This window comes from Diachasmimorpha longicaudata, chromosome 10 (assembly GCF_034640455.1).
Source record: "Diachasmimorpha longicaudata isolate KC_UGA_2023 chromosome 10, iyDiaLong2, whole genome shotgun sequence".
In the NCBI taxonomy this organism is placed as follows: Eukaryota; Metazoa; Arthropoda; class Insecta; order Hymenoptera; family Braconidae; genus Diachasmimorpha; species Diachasmimorpha longicaudata.
The window spans coordinates 4,309,286-4,327,237 of NC_087234.1; the positions used below are offsets into that span (position 1 = coordinate 4,309,286).

The 17,952-nt window shown below is 36.8% G+C and overlaps 2 protein-coding genes and 1 long non-coding RNA gene across 11 annotated transcripts; 1 reads left to right on the top strand and 2 right to left on the bottom strand.

Moving 5' to 3' along the window:
- The first annotated feature begins 173 nt into the window (after positions 1-173).
- On the top strand, positions 174-15,255 carry Acsl (Acyl-CoA synthetase long-chain). Of its 5 annotated transcripts, XM_064128614.1 has the most exons (7): positions 176-903; positions 1,032-1,127; positions 5,777-5,907; positions 9,937-10,291; positions 10,545-11,886; positions 12,037-12,312; positions 12,504-15,255. In XM_064128614.1, the coding sequence occupies exons 3-7, from the start codon at positions 5,888-5,890 to the stop codon at positions 12,656-12,658; spliced, it is 2,148 nt and encodes a 715-aa protein (XP_063984684.1). In that variant the 5' UTR covers positions 176-903; positions 1,032-1,127; positions 5,777-5,887; the 3' UTR covers positions 12,659-15,255. The 5 variants fall into 5 exon arrangements, with proteins under 5 accessions (XP_063984686.1, XP_063984684.1, XP_063984685.1 ...); XM_064128616.1 differs by lacking the exon at positions 5,777-5,907 and having other exon boundaries at positions 174-903; XM_064128615.1 differs by lacking the exons at positions 176-903; positions 1,032-1,127 and adding an exon at positions 3,076-3,094.
- Positions 6,564-9,751, bottom strand: LOC135166423 (uncharacterized). Of its 4 annotated transcripts, none has more exons than XR_010299676.1 (3): positions 9,174-9,751; positions 8,282-9,109; positions 6,564-8,183 (listed from the first exon to the last, which is right to left on the bottom strand). It is a non-coding gene; the product is annotated as an uncharacterized LOC135166423 (long non-coding RNA). The 4 variants fall into 4 exon arrangements; XR_010299675.1 differs by having other exon boundaries at positions 6,564-6,878; positions 8,074-9,109; XR_010299674.1 differs by having other exon boundaries at positions 6,564-6,878; positions 8,909-9,109; positions 9,174-9,750.
- On the bottom strand, positions 15,109-17,788 carry LOC135166422 (inactive hydroxysteroid dehydrogenase-like protein 1). 2 transcript variants are annotated; one of them, XM_064128631.1, is made up of 6 exons: positions 17,653-17,788; positions 16,863-17,238; positions 16,617-16,781; positions 16,145-16,381; positions 15,626-15,969; positions 15,109-15,500 (listed from the first exon to the last, which is right to left on the bottom strand). In XM_064128631.1, exons 3-6 carry the CDS (start codon positions 16,774-16,776, stop codon positions 15,294-15,296), a joined length of 948 nt encoding a protein of 315 aa, XP_063984701.1. In that variant the 5' UTR covers positions 16,777-16,781; positions 16,863-17,238; positions 17,653-17,788; the 3' UTR covers positions 15,109-15,293. The 2 variants fall into 2 exon arrangements, with proteins under 2 accessions (XP_063984701.1, XP_063984702.1); XM_064128632.1 differs by having other exon boundaries at positions 16,617-16,800.
- Between the last annotated feature and the right edge of the window lie 164 nt (positions 17,789-17,952).

Below are 17,952 nucleotides of genomic sequence, written 5' to 3' on the forward strand. Positions count from 1 at the left end.
CAATTTTCAGGAGACTGAAAATTTCGAGGAAAATTTATCGATTTATCAATAACGAGATTGAAATGAAATTGAAGAAATCTAACCATCAATTTTCTCGCTGTGCAACCGGAATTCTGCACTCCATTCAAACCCAAAACCTCATTTTCTAAAGCTGCGCAAGTGCACGAGGAAGTGCCCTCACTACGTAGTACCTCTCGGCGAATGGGAATTCACCAGTGGCAAGGCTCATCGCACACCCATGACTAATACTCCTGCAGATTCTCGTGTACAGCCTCACAGAGCGGACGCATTTATCAGCAGATCTAGCTCCTAAATTTGCAAAAAAAAATAAATTGCATAATCGACGTGAATCGATTGAAATCCCCAGATTGTCCTCTTCACCAGTGAGTCCATCCACCAAAGCCCATGGGATCGTCATCGAGTATTGCGTGGTAAAAAGTGCAACAGGGAATTCGCCAAGCACGTCTGCTGGTTCTGAATGCCGAGCTGTGCATGTGTACAGGAAACACGTGGTTGTGTACGGAGTAGAGGCCTCCGCGCAGCGTGAACGCGTCTTCAAAAGTGGTGAATATCTCCATCGAGTCCAGACGGTCCCCCAGCCTCCACGGGCGTCCACACAATGGCACACGAGTAAATAACGACAATAGGGGCGAACAGTCAGTGGGCAGTGACGCGAGTTAAAACGATATTCCACTGGACAATTTCGTAATTCATGAATCACCCGAGATTTTCAAAGAATTGAGTAAAAATACGTGGAGTCAGTGGTACGTGGTACGTGCTCCAGGGTGATAGAGCAGTTGAGGTTCACTATCATCTAGAATTGTCACGTGGTTTCCTCCCAAAAGAGGCAGAGTTTAACGACTGCGTTTACCGCCTAACCTGTACATCCAGCAACATTTGTTTGTGAGTTTTTTGTATTTCTGTCTTGGACGCGGGGTCGAAGTGCAAGGACGGAGATCTTGAGCAGTCTCCATACAGCTGCTTTGCACATCTGTTACCTGAGGGAAAATAATTTTTTTTCTCTCCAACAGTCTGCGATTTTGGAATTTTGGAGCACTTCAATATTGCTGGAGAAGGTGTTTTGACCTCTGGGGAACTGCACTGCCGGAGAACCACTTGGGCTTTTGGTAAGTTAAAAGTTGAGAAATTTAATAGTTATGGGAGTCATCTGTTACTATTGACCTATTGAAGCGATTGACCGAATATTGTTCTGTGACAAGTTCTTAGTTTTCGTTCGACATATGAAAATGAGGAGAAAAAACACCTTGTAAATTCGTGAGAAAAACTCAATTTGCTGTCTATTGAACTCTTGATTACCTTTTGGTAGATGTGAAGGGGAAGTTGCTTCAATTATCTATTTTTTTCAGTACAAATTCACAAAATTTTTCCATGGAATTCACAAGGTTTTTTAATAACATTTTTTTCGTCTGTGTGTGAGCTCCCTCGATTTTTTCATTCCTCATTTTTTGGTTTTGAGTCCCCTAGAAAAATATTCACACATTACACTTGACAAATATAACAAGTGATTATGCACAATCCTTTGATTGCAATTATGGTGGAGGAATTGTTCTATCAAATTTTACAGCAAATGATTTATTATCAGATATCTTTTCTCATCTTGGCTGTCTAACTAACTGCGTGGGGTTGAATTCTATTTCGGTTACGAGGTAACCACCTCTTGGTGGCTGCAACTCGTAGGGCTTGACCCACTTCGTCATCAACAGGGCTTGACAAGGATTTTCATTTTTTTCCCTCATCCTGCGAATGAAGAAAGACTTTCGTTTAATCTTGGGCTGTTGTGGCGACTACCAGGATCATTTTAGATCATTACTTACATGTAACATCGCTACCATGTGATTCTCAGAATTATATTTTTTCTCAGTCCATGTCATTTGAATATTTATAAGAACTTTCGATTTTTTGAAAATTAGAAGTTCGGGAATATCTTTGAATATCATGCGTTAACGTATACGATTATCATTTGAAGTGGTTCCAATGCTATAAAAGCTAATTCAAAAACCATTGTTCGAGCTATTAGGTCATTTCATTTTTCTAATCGAAATTTCGAAATTTTTATGAATTGTCCCGAAGGTGACCTTTGTAATGGTTTTTTCAAATGTGGTGTTTTAAATTCATTCAATTATATATGAAGGGAATGTTTCCATTAACATTTCAATGAAGTATTGATAGGAGATCATTAGATAGAAAGACATTCCTCATTTTAATAATAAGAATGTCGCATGATTATGATAGCATTCAGACAAATTCGGGATTTGAAATTCCATGGAAAATAAATTTTATCAAAGTTGATAAAACAAAACCAACGGTAGTTCAGACTACTTTAAGGGTTTAGGGGTACCGTTTCCTATTCCTGCGAAATTATTAAATATAATTACACCTGATTTTCTGTATTGAAAGCATAAACAGATTAGAATAGAGGAAGAGCCTTAAAACTTTACCAATTAATTTCCTCCTTATTATATGAATATAGTAACACAGTGTGGAACGAAAACATTTCGAGAAATGTAAACAATGGGCGAAAATATTGTGGTGTTGATGATGACGGTAATCGATGACAAATTGAGGTCCCTGGGTCAATGAGTCGCGTGCTGTGTCAATCAGTTATTCCGCGGGCGAAATCTGACTCTATATGATTTACGATCAATGTCTCTCTGTCTCATTGAAATCAAGATCAAATTTCGGAACCCTTTGAGGTATATTAGACGTGAAGCGAAGGCTCCATAAAAAATACTTGCTTTTGTCAAGAATATAATCTCTGGATGGAATACATTTTTTTACCAGGGTAGCACCTGTCGTTTCGGATGTACCGCAATTTCTACTCATTGGTTGAAATATTTTTAGGTCCGTAATTTTTTCATTAAATAAAAGGGTAGTTGTACTCAACTGGAATGTGCAACAGATGATTTCCCAGCAATAACTGACGCACATAATTTTCAACACCCCGGTGCAAAGATCAACTTGGTAAAACATCATGGTGGAAGTGTCACGTAGGAGGGGTGAGTGGGATTAATAAACGAGCAAGCGGGAAAGTAATGCCAGTTGACCGTTGGTCTGCATGTAGAAACATCATTGGGTAATGTGGCTCAGTGTTTGAAACTATTTGCCCTCCCCTTCTTCACTTGTGCCTTCACTCATTTCCGGTGTTATGGAGCAGTGTTCATAGGAGATGCGATCAATTACATATAATTCAAATCCTCTTACGTAATCGTCATTATTTTTTGGGAATGAGACATTTATGGGATGAGCGCTATCTGATGGACCGTTACGATTGACTTTCATTTTTTCCCTTGAGATTATTTTGTACTCGAGGTCATGGCACGGAGAGGAAAACAATTTATATGATAAAAATGAATAATCATTAATTGAGATAGGTCTGGGACGGGAATTACGCGGATGAGGCAAGCAATTTACGAATTTCATCGAGTGTTCCATACTTGAACATGAACAACGATGAAGTGAGATTTTTTTTATTCAAGAACTTGATGGTTTTTTTCATTAATAAAATGGGGAAATCGGTCGAAATTGTAGAAGTTTTAGTGTATGTTTTATTGAGTGAATGCAGAGCCCAGGCAGCTAAATTTTGAGATAATTAATTCATGATCGTCATTTGGTCTTAATCTCAATGAGTTTAGAGGAAAGAATTGAAGGAATTTCATCGCTGCGTACTTTCCTTATACGTAAAAAAATTGAAGCTCCGGTTAGACTTCCTTCCGACCGTGATCTTTATCGTATTTTTAAATTTTGATATTCAGAGACTATTTCCAGTTGTAATTCAGTTTTATAAAGTCCTACACTGGAAACACAAAATCACTTGTTCCTAATTAGAGATGTAGACAGGGTTCTTCATATCTGAGTCACGCGACGTAACATTTCTTTCGTCAGAACTTGAATAGAATCATAGAATGGAGAAAGTACCATTAAATATAGATTAGTATGGATTTTTGGGTAATATTTATAGGATAACAAAGGTGATAATCGAGGAGTCATTTAGAAAATCATGTGCAATTGAAGAACTATATTTTATGTTCGATTGTTAATGTTTCCCTTTGGAAACATTTGTCATAACATTCTGGGTGACCTATTCGGCGATTCCAGCTAATTTCTTAATTCAAGGAATATTTTATATTTTTTATCGAGATTATAAGTTATAACTATCATTTTCAATTAAATTTTCTCTCTTTTCGGTTTGACATTAGAAAAAAAAATAAATATTTAAACGTTAGACGAGAATTGACAGCTGAATACAAGGCAGAGGCTAAATTTTCCATTCTGTGATGTAATTTATCGCAGATGAACTGCAAAGCCTGTCAGCTATTAGCTTAGAAAAACCTAGAAAACCGCCTAAACCTTCTCGAAATTGCAACGATTTTTTACCAATCAATTTCCAATAATTTTTATCGAATTTTCCCGCACGTTTTTCTTTAGTTTTGTATCTCTGCGTACACATCATTATCAAGAGATACAAACAGTGGATTCGTGCTGTACTGCAGGGTCCAAAGTTCAGTGCCAAGACTTGACATACACTCATTGAATACCACGTGCGCCCGATCAACGACAGCATTCTCAATCCCTACTATACATATTTTCGAGTGATTTTCTTCATTGAATACTTGTCGTCGAGCGCATGGATTTCTTTCTTTACATATTCATATCTGCTAATAGCATAAATCACTTTCCTACAATGTGATTCAACTATACAATTCTCCGAGTGCGTAATCTATTTTTATCGGACTTTCATAAGCGACAATTCGAATTTTCGTTCGCTACATATTCTTATGTAAGACCACACCATGGGAAAATGACAAAAATTCCGTGGATTCTTCGCTGATAATTTTCAGAATAGAGAGAGAGAAACATTGAACTCGTTTCAGAAGAGAAGGGATTAATTTTTGGAGTAAGAAGTCCTGCCCCATTAATTGTTCACTTCACTCTGAATTTTAAAAAATACTTTTCTCATTATAGAGTATTTCTATATCTTATTTTGTTATTTATTTAATTATTGTCCACATGTCCACATGACCGGCTCATGCCGCGAAAAATCATGTCATGAATTGTTACTGTTATTTTAAATTATTGGAACCTGACCAAAAAAAAAATTCTAAATTTTCTCAATACAAACTGGGTCTTTCCAATTGATTTAAAATCGATATAAAAGGATTTATTCACAATATCAAAGAATGTGCGTGTTTTGTTCTTCGACTTGTCGTCTACAATTAGAATTGTGTCGACTGGATTGAATACTACACAGTCACAACACACCGTGCCCACTCTATGATACAAATATAGACGTGTACCGGTCAAGAGAGTCACAATGAACTTCTTAAGCATTCGAGATGTGCGACAAACGCGATGCTGTTTCTATCATTTAAACTATCAAATGAAACTGTTGTGCGGTTTTCATCGGGGATTTTGCCTCTTTTGATTCTCCGCAACAAGATGTCCTTTTCTTGCAAAAGAAAGGAAAAAATTGCGGCTGAAATTACACATTTTTAGGACCAGTGCGTAAAGTTTCCTTTTTTCGCACGCATGTGTTATACACATGTTCTATTTTTTAATGGCACTTGGGAAATTCGCCGATGTTTAAAGTAATGCTTTGCGTAGATTTTAAATGTCGTTCAGATTTGAATAAACGTTCTTTTCAATGACAAATTCTTGATTTCGCAATTAAACGGTGAACTGCATTGCGCGTGTATTTATCACAGAGCGAAGGCCACCAATCGTTGGATACCGGGATCATCTGTATTTTTTCTTGCAGAGGGAATCAAGAAACCCTTGGTGGTCAAGTGACAAAAAACACCAGAGTTCAGCAGCGATATAAACAAAGAAAAATTTAAAAAAAAGGAAAGGTTAAGTAAACCTGAGCAACATGATTGTGGAAGACAAACTGTGAGTCGCATCGTGTGTCATACAATTTTACTGTAGAATTTCCAGAGTTTTTTGTTGACTTATGAGCATATTTTATAGAGCATGATTAAACAGTAGTTCGCTTTGCACGATTTTACGGCAGGAAATTAAATTCCCTTCGTCCTTGTACAGATCAACAGCTGCCAATTTGGAGATATTATTTTTGACTGATGAACCATATATCTAGGTTGAAAATATTCTCTCTGGAGCTGGCACTTTTAACACATGCTATTTGTATGAATAATACGCTAGTTGACAGTCCCCCATTGCGCCACCTGCGCCGGAAAATGACAAATTGTAGACACGAAAAACAAATGATATCAATTTTTAATTAGCCCTTCAATTGTCGCGTTCATGTGTCATATTATCTGAGCGAAAATGCATGTCTTTAAAAAAGTTTAATCATTTTTTAATTTAAAGATAATGAAATTCGCTTCATTTGAGTTGATTTTATTTGACGTAAGCAGCCTCTACACGGAGATAATTTTTTTCAAACGGCGTGATAAAAAACGCTTCTCGTATGTCTGTCGAAATTGACGAAATTGCAATTTTTTTGTTTATTATCATAAGATTACTAACTGTTTCTCTTATTTTTACTATTGCATTCCCATAGAATGTGTTGAAGGAAGAAGACGATATCAATTAGAGATAAATTTTATTCTGTCATTATAAGGAATATATTTTCGGATGTCAACTTGAATTCGGTATTTTTACATTTTTCAAAATATGCAATGTCTTGGTGTTGAGACAAAGTCAAATTGCCCTGCAACATTCTTCATCATAACGATGTTAAACGGGTGAGTCAAGTGGATGCGTCGATACATTATTTTCTGCATCGCGGGATGTCGGTCAACTCTGTTGATTGTCAATACAGAAACCCATTCAAAGACAAGTGTCGTACCCGTGATCGTGCAAAGTTTTCCATCTTAATCTCATTGAATTTTATTATCCATCTGCCGGCAAAGTTCAATATTTAATCAACGTTAAATATTCACGCACCAAAAAGAACGAAATCCGTTCTCCGGTGTTTCAAAGGTCAGGGGAACGAGTTATGGAAACCGTCAATGATTACACGAATTTTATCATCGGAGATCCTTGACAGTGATTATTTTGGGAATCCATCCTGAAAAGGAATGATCACCAGTTCGGGGCATCAAAGTCCGACGATGAAGTCGTTAGACATTGACCGCAACTGAATGATTACTTTTTCTCTGAATGATAAGACTGAGAGTTGAGTAATTGTAACAATCGCGGAAAGAAATGTTGAGTAAAAATTACGGAACTCAGGGTTAGTTCACCGATTACGGAATTGAATCGAGAAATTTAAGGGAAGAATTTTCGCATTTTTTATAGCCTATGCATAAAATTTATAGAATACTCGTAATTAACAAACATTTTACAAACTGAAAAAAAGAGAAATTCTGCAGCACGAAACGCTGTTGTTAATCGAATCGTTTTTCGAAATTTAAAAAATTATTGAAAATTATTTGTTCTCAATAAATGTTCGGTATAAAACTCATTCAAATTATTGTTAATAAATCGATCGGTTTATTCATGATCAACACAGGGAAATAAATCGTTTAGATTGAAGTTAGAATGATAACAAATAAATTGGATGAATAAATGAATGCAATTATCGACAGGTTTTTTCCTTGGACCCGAGTACCTAGTGTATCGGTAAAAATAATTTCCCCCTCAGTACAATACAAGACACTGCGATACATCCATATTGTATCTGTATATCCTCGAAATTGCTGCAACATCAAATTGGACCAAAGTCCGCGTACGATAACGAGCAACGGTTATTTTTCCTCATACGATCTCACCTATGCCTAGTTAACCACTAGAAACGAAAATCAGTCGTCGCGTTGACCGCGGCCGTGAGCGGATCGCCATACAATTCCTAAAGTGTCTTATACGGCAACAATCTCAAAACAACACGTGTCGCGAATACCAGGATCTGTTCGGTTATTTTCTCTAACTGATATCCTGCCATCATGACTGATCAAGTTGGTTCGGGGCAAGTAGTGCTTCAAGTCAAGCGTTCCAGGTAATAAAACAATGGGATGAATAGAGAATTAGTCAATATACATGTTGAACTGGACATTCTTGGTAACGTGGGCCACTCCTGTCATCAACTACTTTTACCTGGTGCAAAAACCATTTGAATTTTTTATTTTTTCAATTTTTTGACCGGAGAAATATCACACGTGGACCCTGATTCAATCCTCTTGCAAACACCTGCACTAAATCTGCTTCTGGACATTTGTAATTAGTAATCTGTCACTTTGCACTAGTTTGCACTATGACAAATGTTTATTACACCCCCAGGCTGCTTCCTATTTCTTTTATTTACCTAGTGTAAGCCATTAGTACAAGAATCTTAGAAAGCAGCGTGAATATATCCTTCTAAATTAACAAAAAACAGTGGAATGTGCATCAACGACATTTTACAAAGTCAAAGTAGAATGATGGCTCTTTTTTATCCGTCAAACACTATCCTCTTACTCCTAGATCTTCCTGAAAATCACGTACGCGAGTTGCATTGGCTAGAGAATCCCGAAGCACTTGCTTTTGAAAAGATATTTTAATCTATCTTTATTCAACACTGATAAATTTCTCAGACTGAAGTTGGAAGATTGTACGATTCATGTCTGTTCCACGGAGTTATATAACTTGATAACAACAGATTGAAATGCTGTAGAGTCTGGTTAATGTTCAGTATTAATTATGTTTGCTTCTCAGTAAACATCCATTCCCTGTGATAAAATACTGAATCAAAGTCAATCGAGTCTGGTTGGTAAAGTTCAATTCTTAACAGCTTATCTATAGTGTTGATGAATTCGTTAGACGATAAACTCATTAATTTTGTATTCATTAGCTCGCTATTTCAAACTATAGCTGAAATTCATCATCCAATGGTGGATAAATACTGTCGATTATTGCTTAAAGTCCTCTGCAGTACTAACATTCTTTTGCTTACTTGTCAATCATCCATCTCTGCTGTCATTCTGTGCCAATAACTCGACAATCATTTAATGTGTACATTGAACTTGACTATTCTTGGTGGACCCTTACGCCTGTCATTGAGTGTTTTTCCTCTGGGACCAAAACTTTGGTACCTAAATCCACACTTGGGATCCTGGTTGAATGCTCTTGATAACAACTGCTGCTAATTCTGTCTCTAGAAACTTGTAATTAGCAATCGGCCACTTTGCACTATTTAAACACATTCTAATTATACTCACAGACGCTTTCTCACCTGTCTGCCAACTGAGATCTTCCTTACAATCCTGTACACGACTTACATTTACCAGAAACACTTGCTTTCGGAAATATAATTCTGAGGCTCAAGCTGCTAAGTTGTATAATCCAAGTCTACTGCATGAAGTTATGTAACTTGATAACGACCGGTTGAAATATTGAACACTCTGACTGTCATAATTATTACCGAGTATTAGTAGTTTTGCTTCTCAGTAACATCCGTTTTCTGTTTTAAAATAGTAAATGAAAGTTAAAGGAAATTTGATCAAGTTTAGCTATTGACAGTGCAGTTTTCAATTTTGATAAATTCATATTCTTTACGACACCAACTAATTGTGCATGGATAGCCTAGTGTAAATGTTAGATAGTGAACACGTTGATTATGTATTTATTATATTGCTGTTGAAAGCGATAATTAAAATTTATCGTCCAACGGTCGATAAATACTATCGATCGATGAGTAAATACTCCGGAATACTGGCATTAGTTTGGTTTCTAATTAATTATGCGTTGGCTGTCAAGATAAAATTTATGAAGCCCATGATAACGTTACGGCTTTCAAACACAGCTACTCATAACACTTTGATGATTTTCGAGTCTCTCTCATCGCACTTACCTGATTAGACTAACGCCAATGATAAATGATAAATTCATTGATTACGTAGTTTATTATTTGGAATCCTATTGATGATTTCCCGCAGATGAGTCGGCATACTAGGCCCTAAATAACATGAATATTGTCCACAGTGAGATGGAGAGTTTTTGGGTGAGTGGAGCAATCACAGCGATAAAGGCACTGTCTTACGTCTATGATCTCCTAACATTTCCCGTCTATTTAATTCTCCAACGACCCTGGGAAAAGAGGAAATTATCGAGACGAGTGAAGGCCAAACCAATCGCTAAGGACGAAGACTCAATAACGTACAGAAATACTGATGATCCTGGGCCTATACATGTTAAACTCCAGCGACAAAATGTTGATACACTTGAGAAGGTATTGCGTTATGCCGCTGAAATACATGGGGGCAAAAGGTGCTTGGGGACGAGGCAAATACTCGCTGAGGAGAACGAAGTCCAACCCAATGGTCGAGTATTTAAAAAGGTCAGTAGTAAAAATACTAGTGGATAATCACATTTATTTAATTCACATGATCCCCAACTTCTTCAATTTATCATCATCATCACCTTACCGTCACCAGAATTAGTTGATGCAATCCACAAATATATAATCTCAATTTCCAATAGCTACGAATCTCCCATTCATTAGCGAAAAAAAAACTTTTTATTGTTCTTAACCAAGTCTAGTTTAGATTCACTACCAAGGCCACAGTAATTAATTTGTTGATGTTGTACAGTACAAGATGGGCGAGTACAAGTGGAAAAGTTACACAGAAATCGAGAGATTGGCTGCATCGTTCAGCCGTGGTTTACGTGAACTCGGTATGACAAAGAAAAAGAATATCGCTATATTGGCGGAGACTCGTGAAGAATGGATGATTGCGGCGCATGCATGCTTCAAGCAGGATCTCTCAGTGGTGACGATCTACGCTACTCTCGGTGACGAGGCAATTGCCCACGGAATCAATGAAACCGAAGTCGATACCGTCATAACGAGTCACGATTTGCTTCCAAAATTCCAGAGGCTGTTGTCACTAACATCAGCAGTGAAGAATATTATCTACATGGAGGATCAGCTGGTGGCATCTGAGACTATTGGTTTCAAGGAGGGTGTCAATCTCATTCCATTTTCAGATGTCATCAAGAAGGGAAATACGTCTTCCGCGGAGTCTGTCCCCCCCAAGGCTGATGATATCGCCATTATAATGTACACATCTGGCTCCACTGGAATCCCCAAAGGTGTACTCCTGTCCCACAAGAATATGTTGTCAACTCTGAAAGCCTTCTGCAGCTGCATTACAACATACGAGGATGATGTATTCTTTGGATTTTTACCTCTTGCACATGTCTTTGAATTGTTGGCCGAGAGTGTCGCAATTCTCGCTGGCATTCCCATCGGCTACAGTTCACCCCTGACTATGATCGACTCTAGTAGCAAAATAATGAGGGGATGTAAGGGCGATGCTTCTGTTCTGAAGCCAACGTGCATGACAGCTGTCCCCCTCATTCTTGACAGAATCTCCAAGGGAATCAATGAGAAGGTAAAAAAATCGGGAGCACTTAGTCAAGCGATATTCAATTTTGCATATCAGTACAAACTCAAGTGGACAAAGAGGGGCTACAGTACACCACTCTTCGATCGTTTCATTTTTGGCTCGGCTAAGCAAGTACTCGGTGGAAAAATTCGGCTTATTCTCTCTGGAGGTGCTCCACTGACACCCGAGACTCACACTCAGGTGAAAATTTGTCTTTGTGTCACTCTTACCCAGGGATATGGACTCACTGAGACCACCTCGTCAGCAACTGTCATGGATTATTACGACAGAAGTACGGGGAGAGTTGGTGCACCTGTTATTGGATGTGACATTAGACTGGAGAACTGGGAGGAGGCTAGTTACAGGGTCACCGATAGCCCCTATCCTAGAGGGGAAATTATCATTGGGGGGGAAAATGTGTCGCAAGGATATTACAAGATCCCTGATAAGACTAAGGACGATTTTTTCTTCAAGGATGGGAAACAGTGGTTCAGGTCGGGTGACATTGGCGAGGTACATCCCGATGGATGCATTAAAATCATTGGTGAGTATTTTTTACTCGTAATTCTTAATGGATGCTTTGGCATTTACTTTAGTTTATGATAAAAATAACTGAGTAACCATTGAACGATGTCTTCCAAAAGTTATTCCAATGGCCCTTTGACCTAGTTTCCGCATAATTTTATTTTTTCAGATCGTAAAAAAGACTTGGTAAAGCTCCAGCTTGGTGAGTATGTTTCTCTTGGCAAGGTCGAGGCTGAATTAAAAACTTGTCCATTGGTTGAAAATATTTGTGTATACGGCGATGCACATAAAGCGTATACGGTGGCCCTTGTAGTGCCAAATCCTCGGCTTCTCGAGGAAATTGCTATTAACCTTGGCGTTACTAATGCCAGTCTCGAAGAGCTCTGCGAAAATCCTGTCATTGAGAAAGCTGTACTGCAAGAGTTGATCGAACAGTCTAAGAAATGTGAGTTCAAATCCCTGCATGATCAGATCACTAGAAAGATTATTATTAAATGCTACAGTGCACAGTTACATAATTCAATTTCTCCTAAGAACATACAAAAAATGGCGAATTATTCTTTCGAAAGATGTTTTTTTCCTTTATTACTCAATAAAAAATAAAATCGTATAATTATTATTCTGATTTTTTTACAGCTCATCTACAAAGGTTTGAGATCCCAGGGGCTTTGAAACTGTGCGCTGAACAGTGGTCGCCAGACATGGGGCTCGTCACAGCAGCCTTCAAGCTCAAGAGAAAAGCAGTTCAAGAACGCTATCAACATGAAATCAACAGAATGTATGCATCGTGATGCTCAATCAAATGCCTCAAGTGCAGGACGAAAGCCTGGAATGACAACAAAAGAAAATCTTAATCGAATTCGTCATACGCAATAATCCCCCCCCCCTGCCTTAATAAGCAGTAACAAAGAATATTGATGGTAAAACGAAAGCTTCACATTAGTTGTGGTGAGTTTATGTAATTATTGTGAATAGAATTGAAACACTAGGTCAAAAGTGCAGTCAAGCATCAAACACGAAAAAAAATCATAGAAAGACCTGGGAAATTCCGGGAAAAATTGCATTGGATTTTTGTCTAATCTTTAGTGAATTTTTTGGGCTTTGATTTTATGGAGGAAATGGGTATTAGAAAATATTCCGCAGGTAGGAATTGGAATTTCATTTTTCAGTAACATTTTTTCTGTCAATGCATTCTCTGCAAAAAATTTATAAATATGAATTTTCTTGCTTTTTCGTTTTCAGTTCATCTAAAAAATCGAATGAATGAACTTGAAAAATAAAAATCCATTGGAAATCGTTTGGTAATTCCCCAGGTTTGTCCATAAAATAATAACGTGATAACCGTCGAAAGTAATTCTTACGAGACCGAATCCTGATATTTTTTTTCTACCACAAAATGAAACTCAAATACCTCCTGACGATGAGCGATAAACATAACGAGTCTTTCCTAGACTTAACGTTGACTGTAGCAATACAAAAGCACACAAGGATTAATTCACTTTGTTTATCTACTAATTTTTTATTGATCCTTTGCGATACTTCCAAGATTGATATACTCATGTTGGTGATGATATTAATTTTTTCGTTAGAAAAAGAAACAAAATATTGCTCCTATCATATTGAATATAGATCATACACTATATATTTTTGATCGAGTTTTTGAATTCCATCGTCAGAGTGGAATTCAATTATTTTTTTAATGATGTCAAAATGCCCACGTGCTGTCGCGTTAGTCGTCATTGTTGTACATTCGTTGTCTTTGATGGGATCTGTGGTTTCGTAATTGAAATGACAGAAAAAAATGTTGATTAAAGTAAATAATTGTTGATATCCCAATATTTCAAACAATATTTTTCCGCTTTTCAGTGTAAAAAAAGTGGTCGAGAGTAATTTGCTCATTTGCATCAATCGTTGCACGTCATTTTTGCCACTTTTCACAATTTACTTTTTTTTGTTAATGCGACAATAATTGTATAGACTTCAATGCTCGCACAAATTTAGCACTGACAAAAGTCTTAAATGTTACTGTTATGTTAAGGAGAGGCTGCAATGTGTATTACAAGTCGTGAGATATTGGAATGTGATTTCCAAACCCTGAGCTATTGATTATGCGTCTAAAACAAATAAGACCTTGTCAAAAATGTTAAGCATCTGAGGAACAAAACGGGGCAGAAATTTTGTTCTGCACTGATTATCAATTTTCAGACGTGACATCGAACGTCAATACACAAAGCATCTCGCTCCACTAACTCTACGACTTTTAAAATTCATATTAGTCTTGAAAATTACGAGCACATATTTTTTCTTTGATACGAAGTATCGTAACTTTAAATTTTTTACTTCGTTGGGAGTTGAAATTGCCTAATGCATATGTATATTATAGTCGAATATATGTACAATTTGTTCCTATCGATGTCTCATATGATTGTTACTTGAAAGTTAACAAGAATGAATGAAAAATCCGGTTAATATTAATTCGGAAAGTACAAACTCATTTCTCAGGGTGGATTAAGCGTGGGAAATGAGGCTCCAACGGAATCGAGACCTCTCGACAACATTCTGTTGCTAGTAATACTGTCAACAGTCTGTTGACCGGATTACCGAAATTTTGATCCCCGTAAAAATGTCTGCGATGGAGTTGTCGTACTTTTTACGTCTAGTCTTTCATTGGAACCTGAAATTTAGTCCATCATTCTTTTAAATTATTGCAATACTTACTTGGACGTCGTACTACATAATGTTGTGTTTGTATATGTTTATGGAATTTAAACTAATTAGTTCAGCTAAATGGCCGATGAATTAAAAATAATACTATTTAGAATTTTTTGTTAAATGAAAGTATTGCAAAATTGTTTGAGTAAAGTTATTTAGATATTTTTTCGGAAGATTTTTTCCGACGATCAAAATTCCAGTCAACTGTTGACAGCAGTACTACCAATGCCGAGGATAGTAATGAATGAAAAAAAATGACGAATAGTTGGAAAGCCGTCAGTTTAGTTTTGAAAAACGATATACATCTGTGCAAACTTAAATAATAAAGTAAAAAGTGTCTGGTAACTGTAAGTACATCCAAGAATAATTAGCATTTAGTTAGAAGGGTAAATTTGTGTTAAATAAATTACGTGAATGTGCGATTTCTCGAGGCTGGGGCTGAATTGTTTGTGTGAAAGATATTTAAAATTGAAAGATCCCTTATTTTTCTTTTGTTATCAAGTGGGATGGGAGAAGAGACTTAGGTGAATCGGTACTAAATATATTTATTAAGAATGTTGTATATTAAATTAAATACAAAGAAAAATAATGAATATCGAGTAATAAATGTACAGATGTAAAAAAAACACCTGCGAGTGTTAGAAAAAAAATGAAAAAAATTTACAGATATCACTGATTTACGTTGTTTAATTTTTTATACTGATATTTACACATTTATATGCTCTTCTGCTTGATATAATCCTTTTGAAATACTTCATTCATTAATTGTCCCACTTTCGTGCGCATCCAGACGGGTGGTATGAGCGCGAATATATTCTGAATCCCATGCGCCCAATATCCTGTGCTGGAATTAATTTTACCAAGAGTTACGACAGCATTTTTTGCGTAAGTCGTTGCATCGGGGACGAAGACGCTGGACACCTGGAGAATAGAAAGGACAAAATTCATTTATCATTATTAAGAAGTTGATTTCAAAATGCACAGCTCAGGTAATTCATTCAGCCCGAGTAATTCATTTTCACAAGTGGATGCAAAATGACTTTCACCTGCAATCGATCGCTGAATGCGTTCATCTTCGTATTAACGAATAATGGTGTGAGATGTTGAACGGTAATGCCGAATTTTTCATACTCTGCTCGCAGGGCTTCGGAGAAACTTCTCAGGTAAACCTTGGTGGCAGCGTAAACGGTCATCAGAGGAAGGGGCTGCATCTCCGAGCCTGAGGACACATTCACAATGGCTCCTTTCCTACGTTTTTGCATACCTGGTATCACCAGTCTTGTCATTAACGTTGATGCTCCCACGTTTACGTTTATAATGTCCCAGAGTTCATCTGATGGAACTTCCCCGACTACCATTGGGTATGAATACTGCTTTCCAACATTGTTCACTAGAAAAATAATGTAATTACAAGGTAATGTTATTAAGAAGTTAGCAAAAATCTCTGTTCTACATTATTTTCTGAAAGAATCGGTATATTATCTAAAGCTACATAGCATTAATATCTTCGATAATAATTGTTATTTGTTTACTATTGAATAATTTCATACGTGATTATAATTTACCTAAAATTCCAACGGGTATATCCTTCAATTCGTGCTCAATCTTTTCGAAAACTTCCCTTCCTTTACTGAAATCTGCAGTCACAATTCTAATTTCCACTTTATTATTAACATCGAGAATCGCTTCCCTAGTCTTTTCAAGTCTCTCCAGTGTTCTACTGATCAATACGAGATTGACACCCCTAGAGGCGAGTTCCTTGGCATAAGCCCTACCGATTCCATCGGTCGATCCAGTTACAACTGCGAAAAACGTGCAAATTTTCATTATTATGCTGATAAAAAATAAGATCTTTAAAGAAAATATCGAACCCACTTTATTATTTTACTGATTCTACTGAAATTTATGTGTCGTAACTTTCTGGCATCCGCCGAATTGCAATAATTTCAATGTTTACTGTGCAATCATGACGTAAGAAATTGCTCTTACAAAAAGCCAATTGATCGATAGAATTGGTCTTTGAATGTGACGTATTACCTGCCCAGTCCCCGAACTTTGATTTCAGATCAACCGGCGCTGGATTTATGATGGGTACAAGGACCTCCCACAGGGCACGTGATACTCTGCTGAATGGGTCCAATAATGCCCATAATACGAGGGCTCCGACTAGCAACCAAAATGCTATCGCCAGCAGCATTATTTCTGAAAAATGAATGATTGACTGCTTTCAGTCATTTTTCCGTAGCTAGAGCACAAGAAAAATATATAAAGTTAAATGATTACCTATAAAAAGTTGATGGTGCAATTTAACAACGAAAAAAAAAATCTTGAATTAATCACAACGTCTGAGACCGCTTCATCGTTAGTAATTGTCTTCACGTCACTCACTAATAACAAATTGTATCCATAAACTTTATTAAAATGATTGCAATTTACGATAGATGCGCGTAATGATTGCAAAACTCATTGATTTTGAATTTCTTAATTCTTCCAGCGGAGCTTCACAAACAATTGTTTTCAGTATTATCGATTGAAGAGGACTGCCGATCAAGTTGACCGCCTCCCAGTGACTGTCTCAGACGATGAAGGTAAAACACTTTCTCCGGGTACCATATATGCCTGCAGCTGCAGTGGTATGTTGTGCGCACGCTTCGACAGACTGATAATATTACGACATTTGAAAGTTATTAATGTTGATAGTTATTTTATTTACTTAATTCAATAGGTTTTTAAGATCTCACATCGTCATGGTGAGGGTTGGGTTAATAATTGTGGGTAAATGATCATTAATTCGATGTCGGTGGACATCTGGATGAGAAAAATTATAAAAAGGTGATAATGACTTCTCCAACTGTAGAAAAACTTATGCAAGCGTGCTCAGCATTTTGCGATATTAATAATATCAAAAAAATTAATTTCGTCATCAGATAACTTTTTATGTACTCTTATTTTGAAAAATGCTTCTTTATATTTTCCATCAAAGCGCGAAGTGGGCTAATAATCATTGGTCAATATTGAATTAAATAACGATAGTGACACCAATGAAAAAATCATTAAGATAGAAATAACTCACCAGCTTCATTAAAATTTTTGAAATTCAAGATTTTGTTATTATTAACGTCCGATAAGTCATTGTTGGACAATGACGTGACGATTTCGTGCTTCGTTCGATAATGAACCTGACAATTCACTGAACGTTTTTCAGTTCCATTCCCATAAAAGTATTAAGTGGGGGTAGTTTTTTGTCCTTTCTACGGCTTTACTCGGCATTTTCGACATGAACATAAAGGAAAAATCACGAAATTAAGCAAGACGTTTGTCAAGATTCTCAAAATCTTCTGCAATAAAATACCTCGCAATTACGTATTTCGCG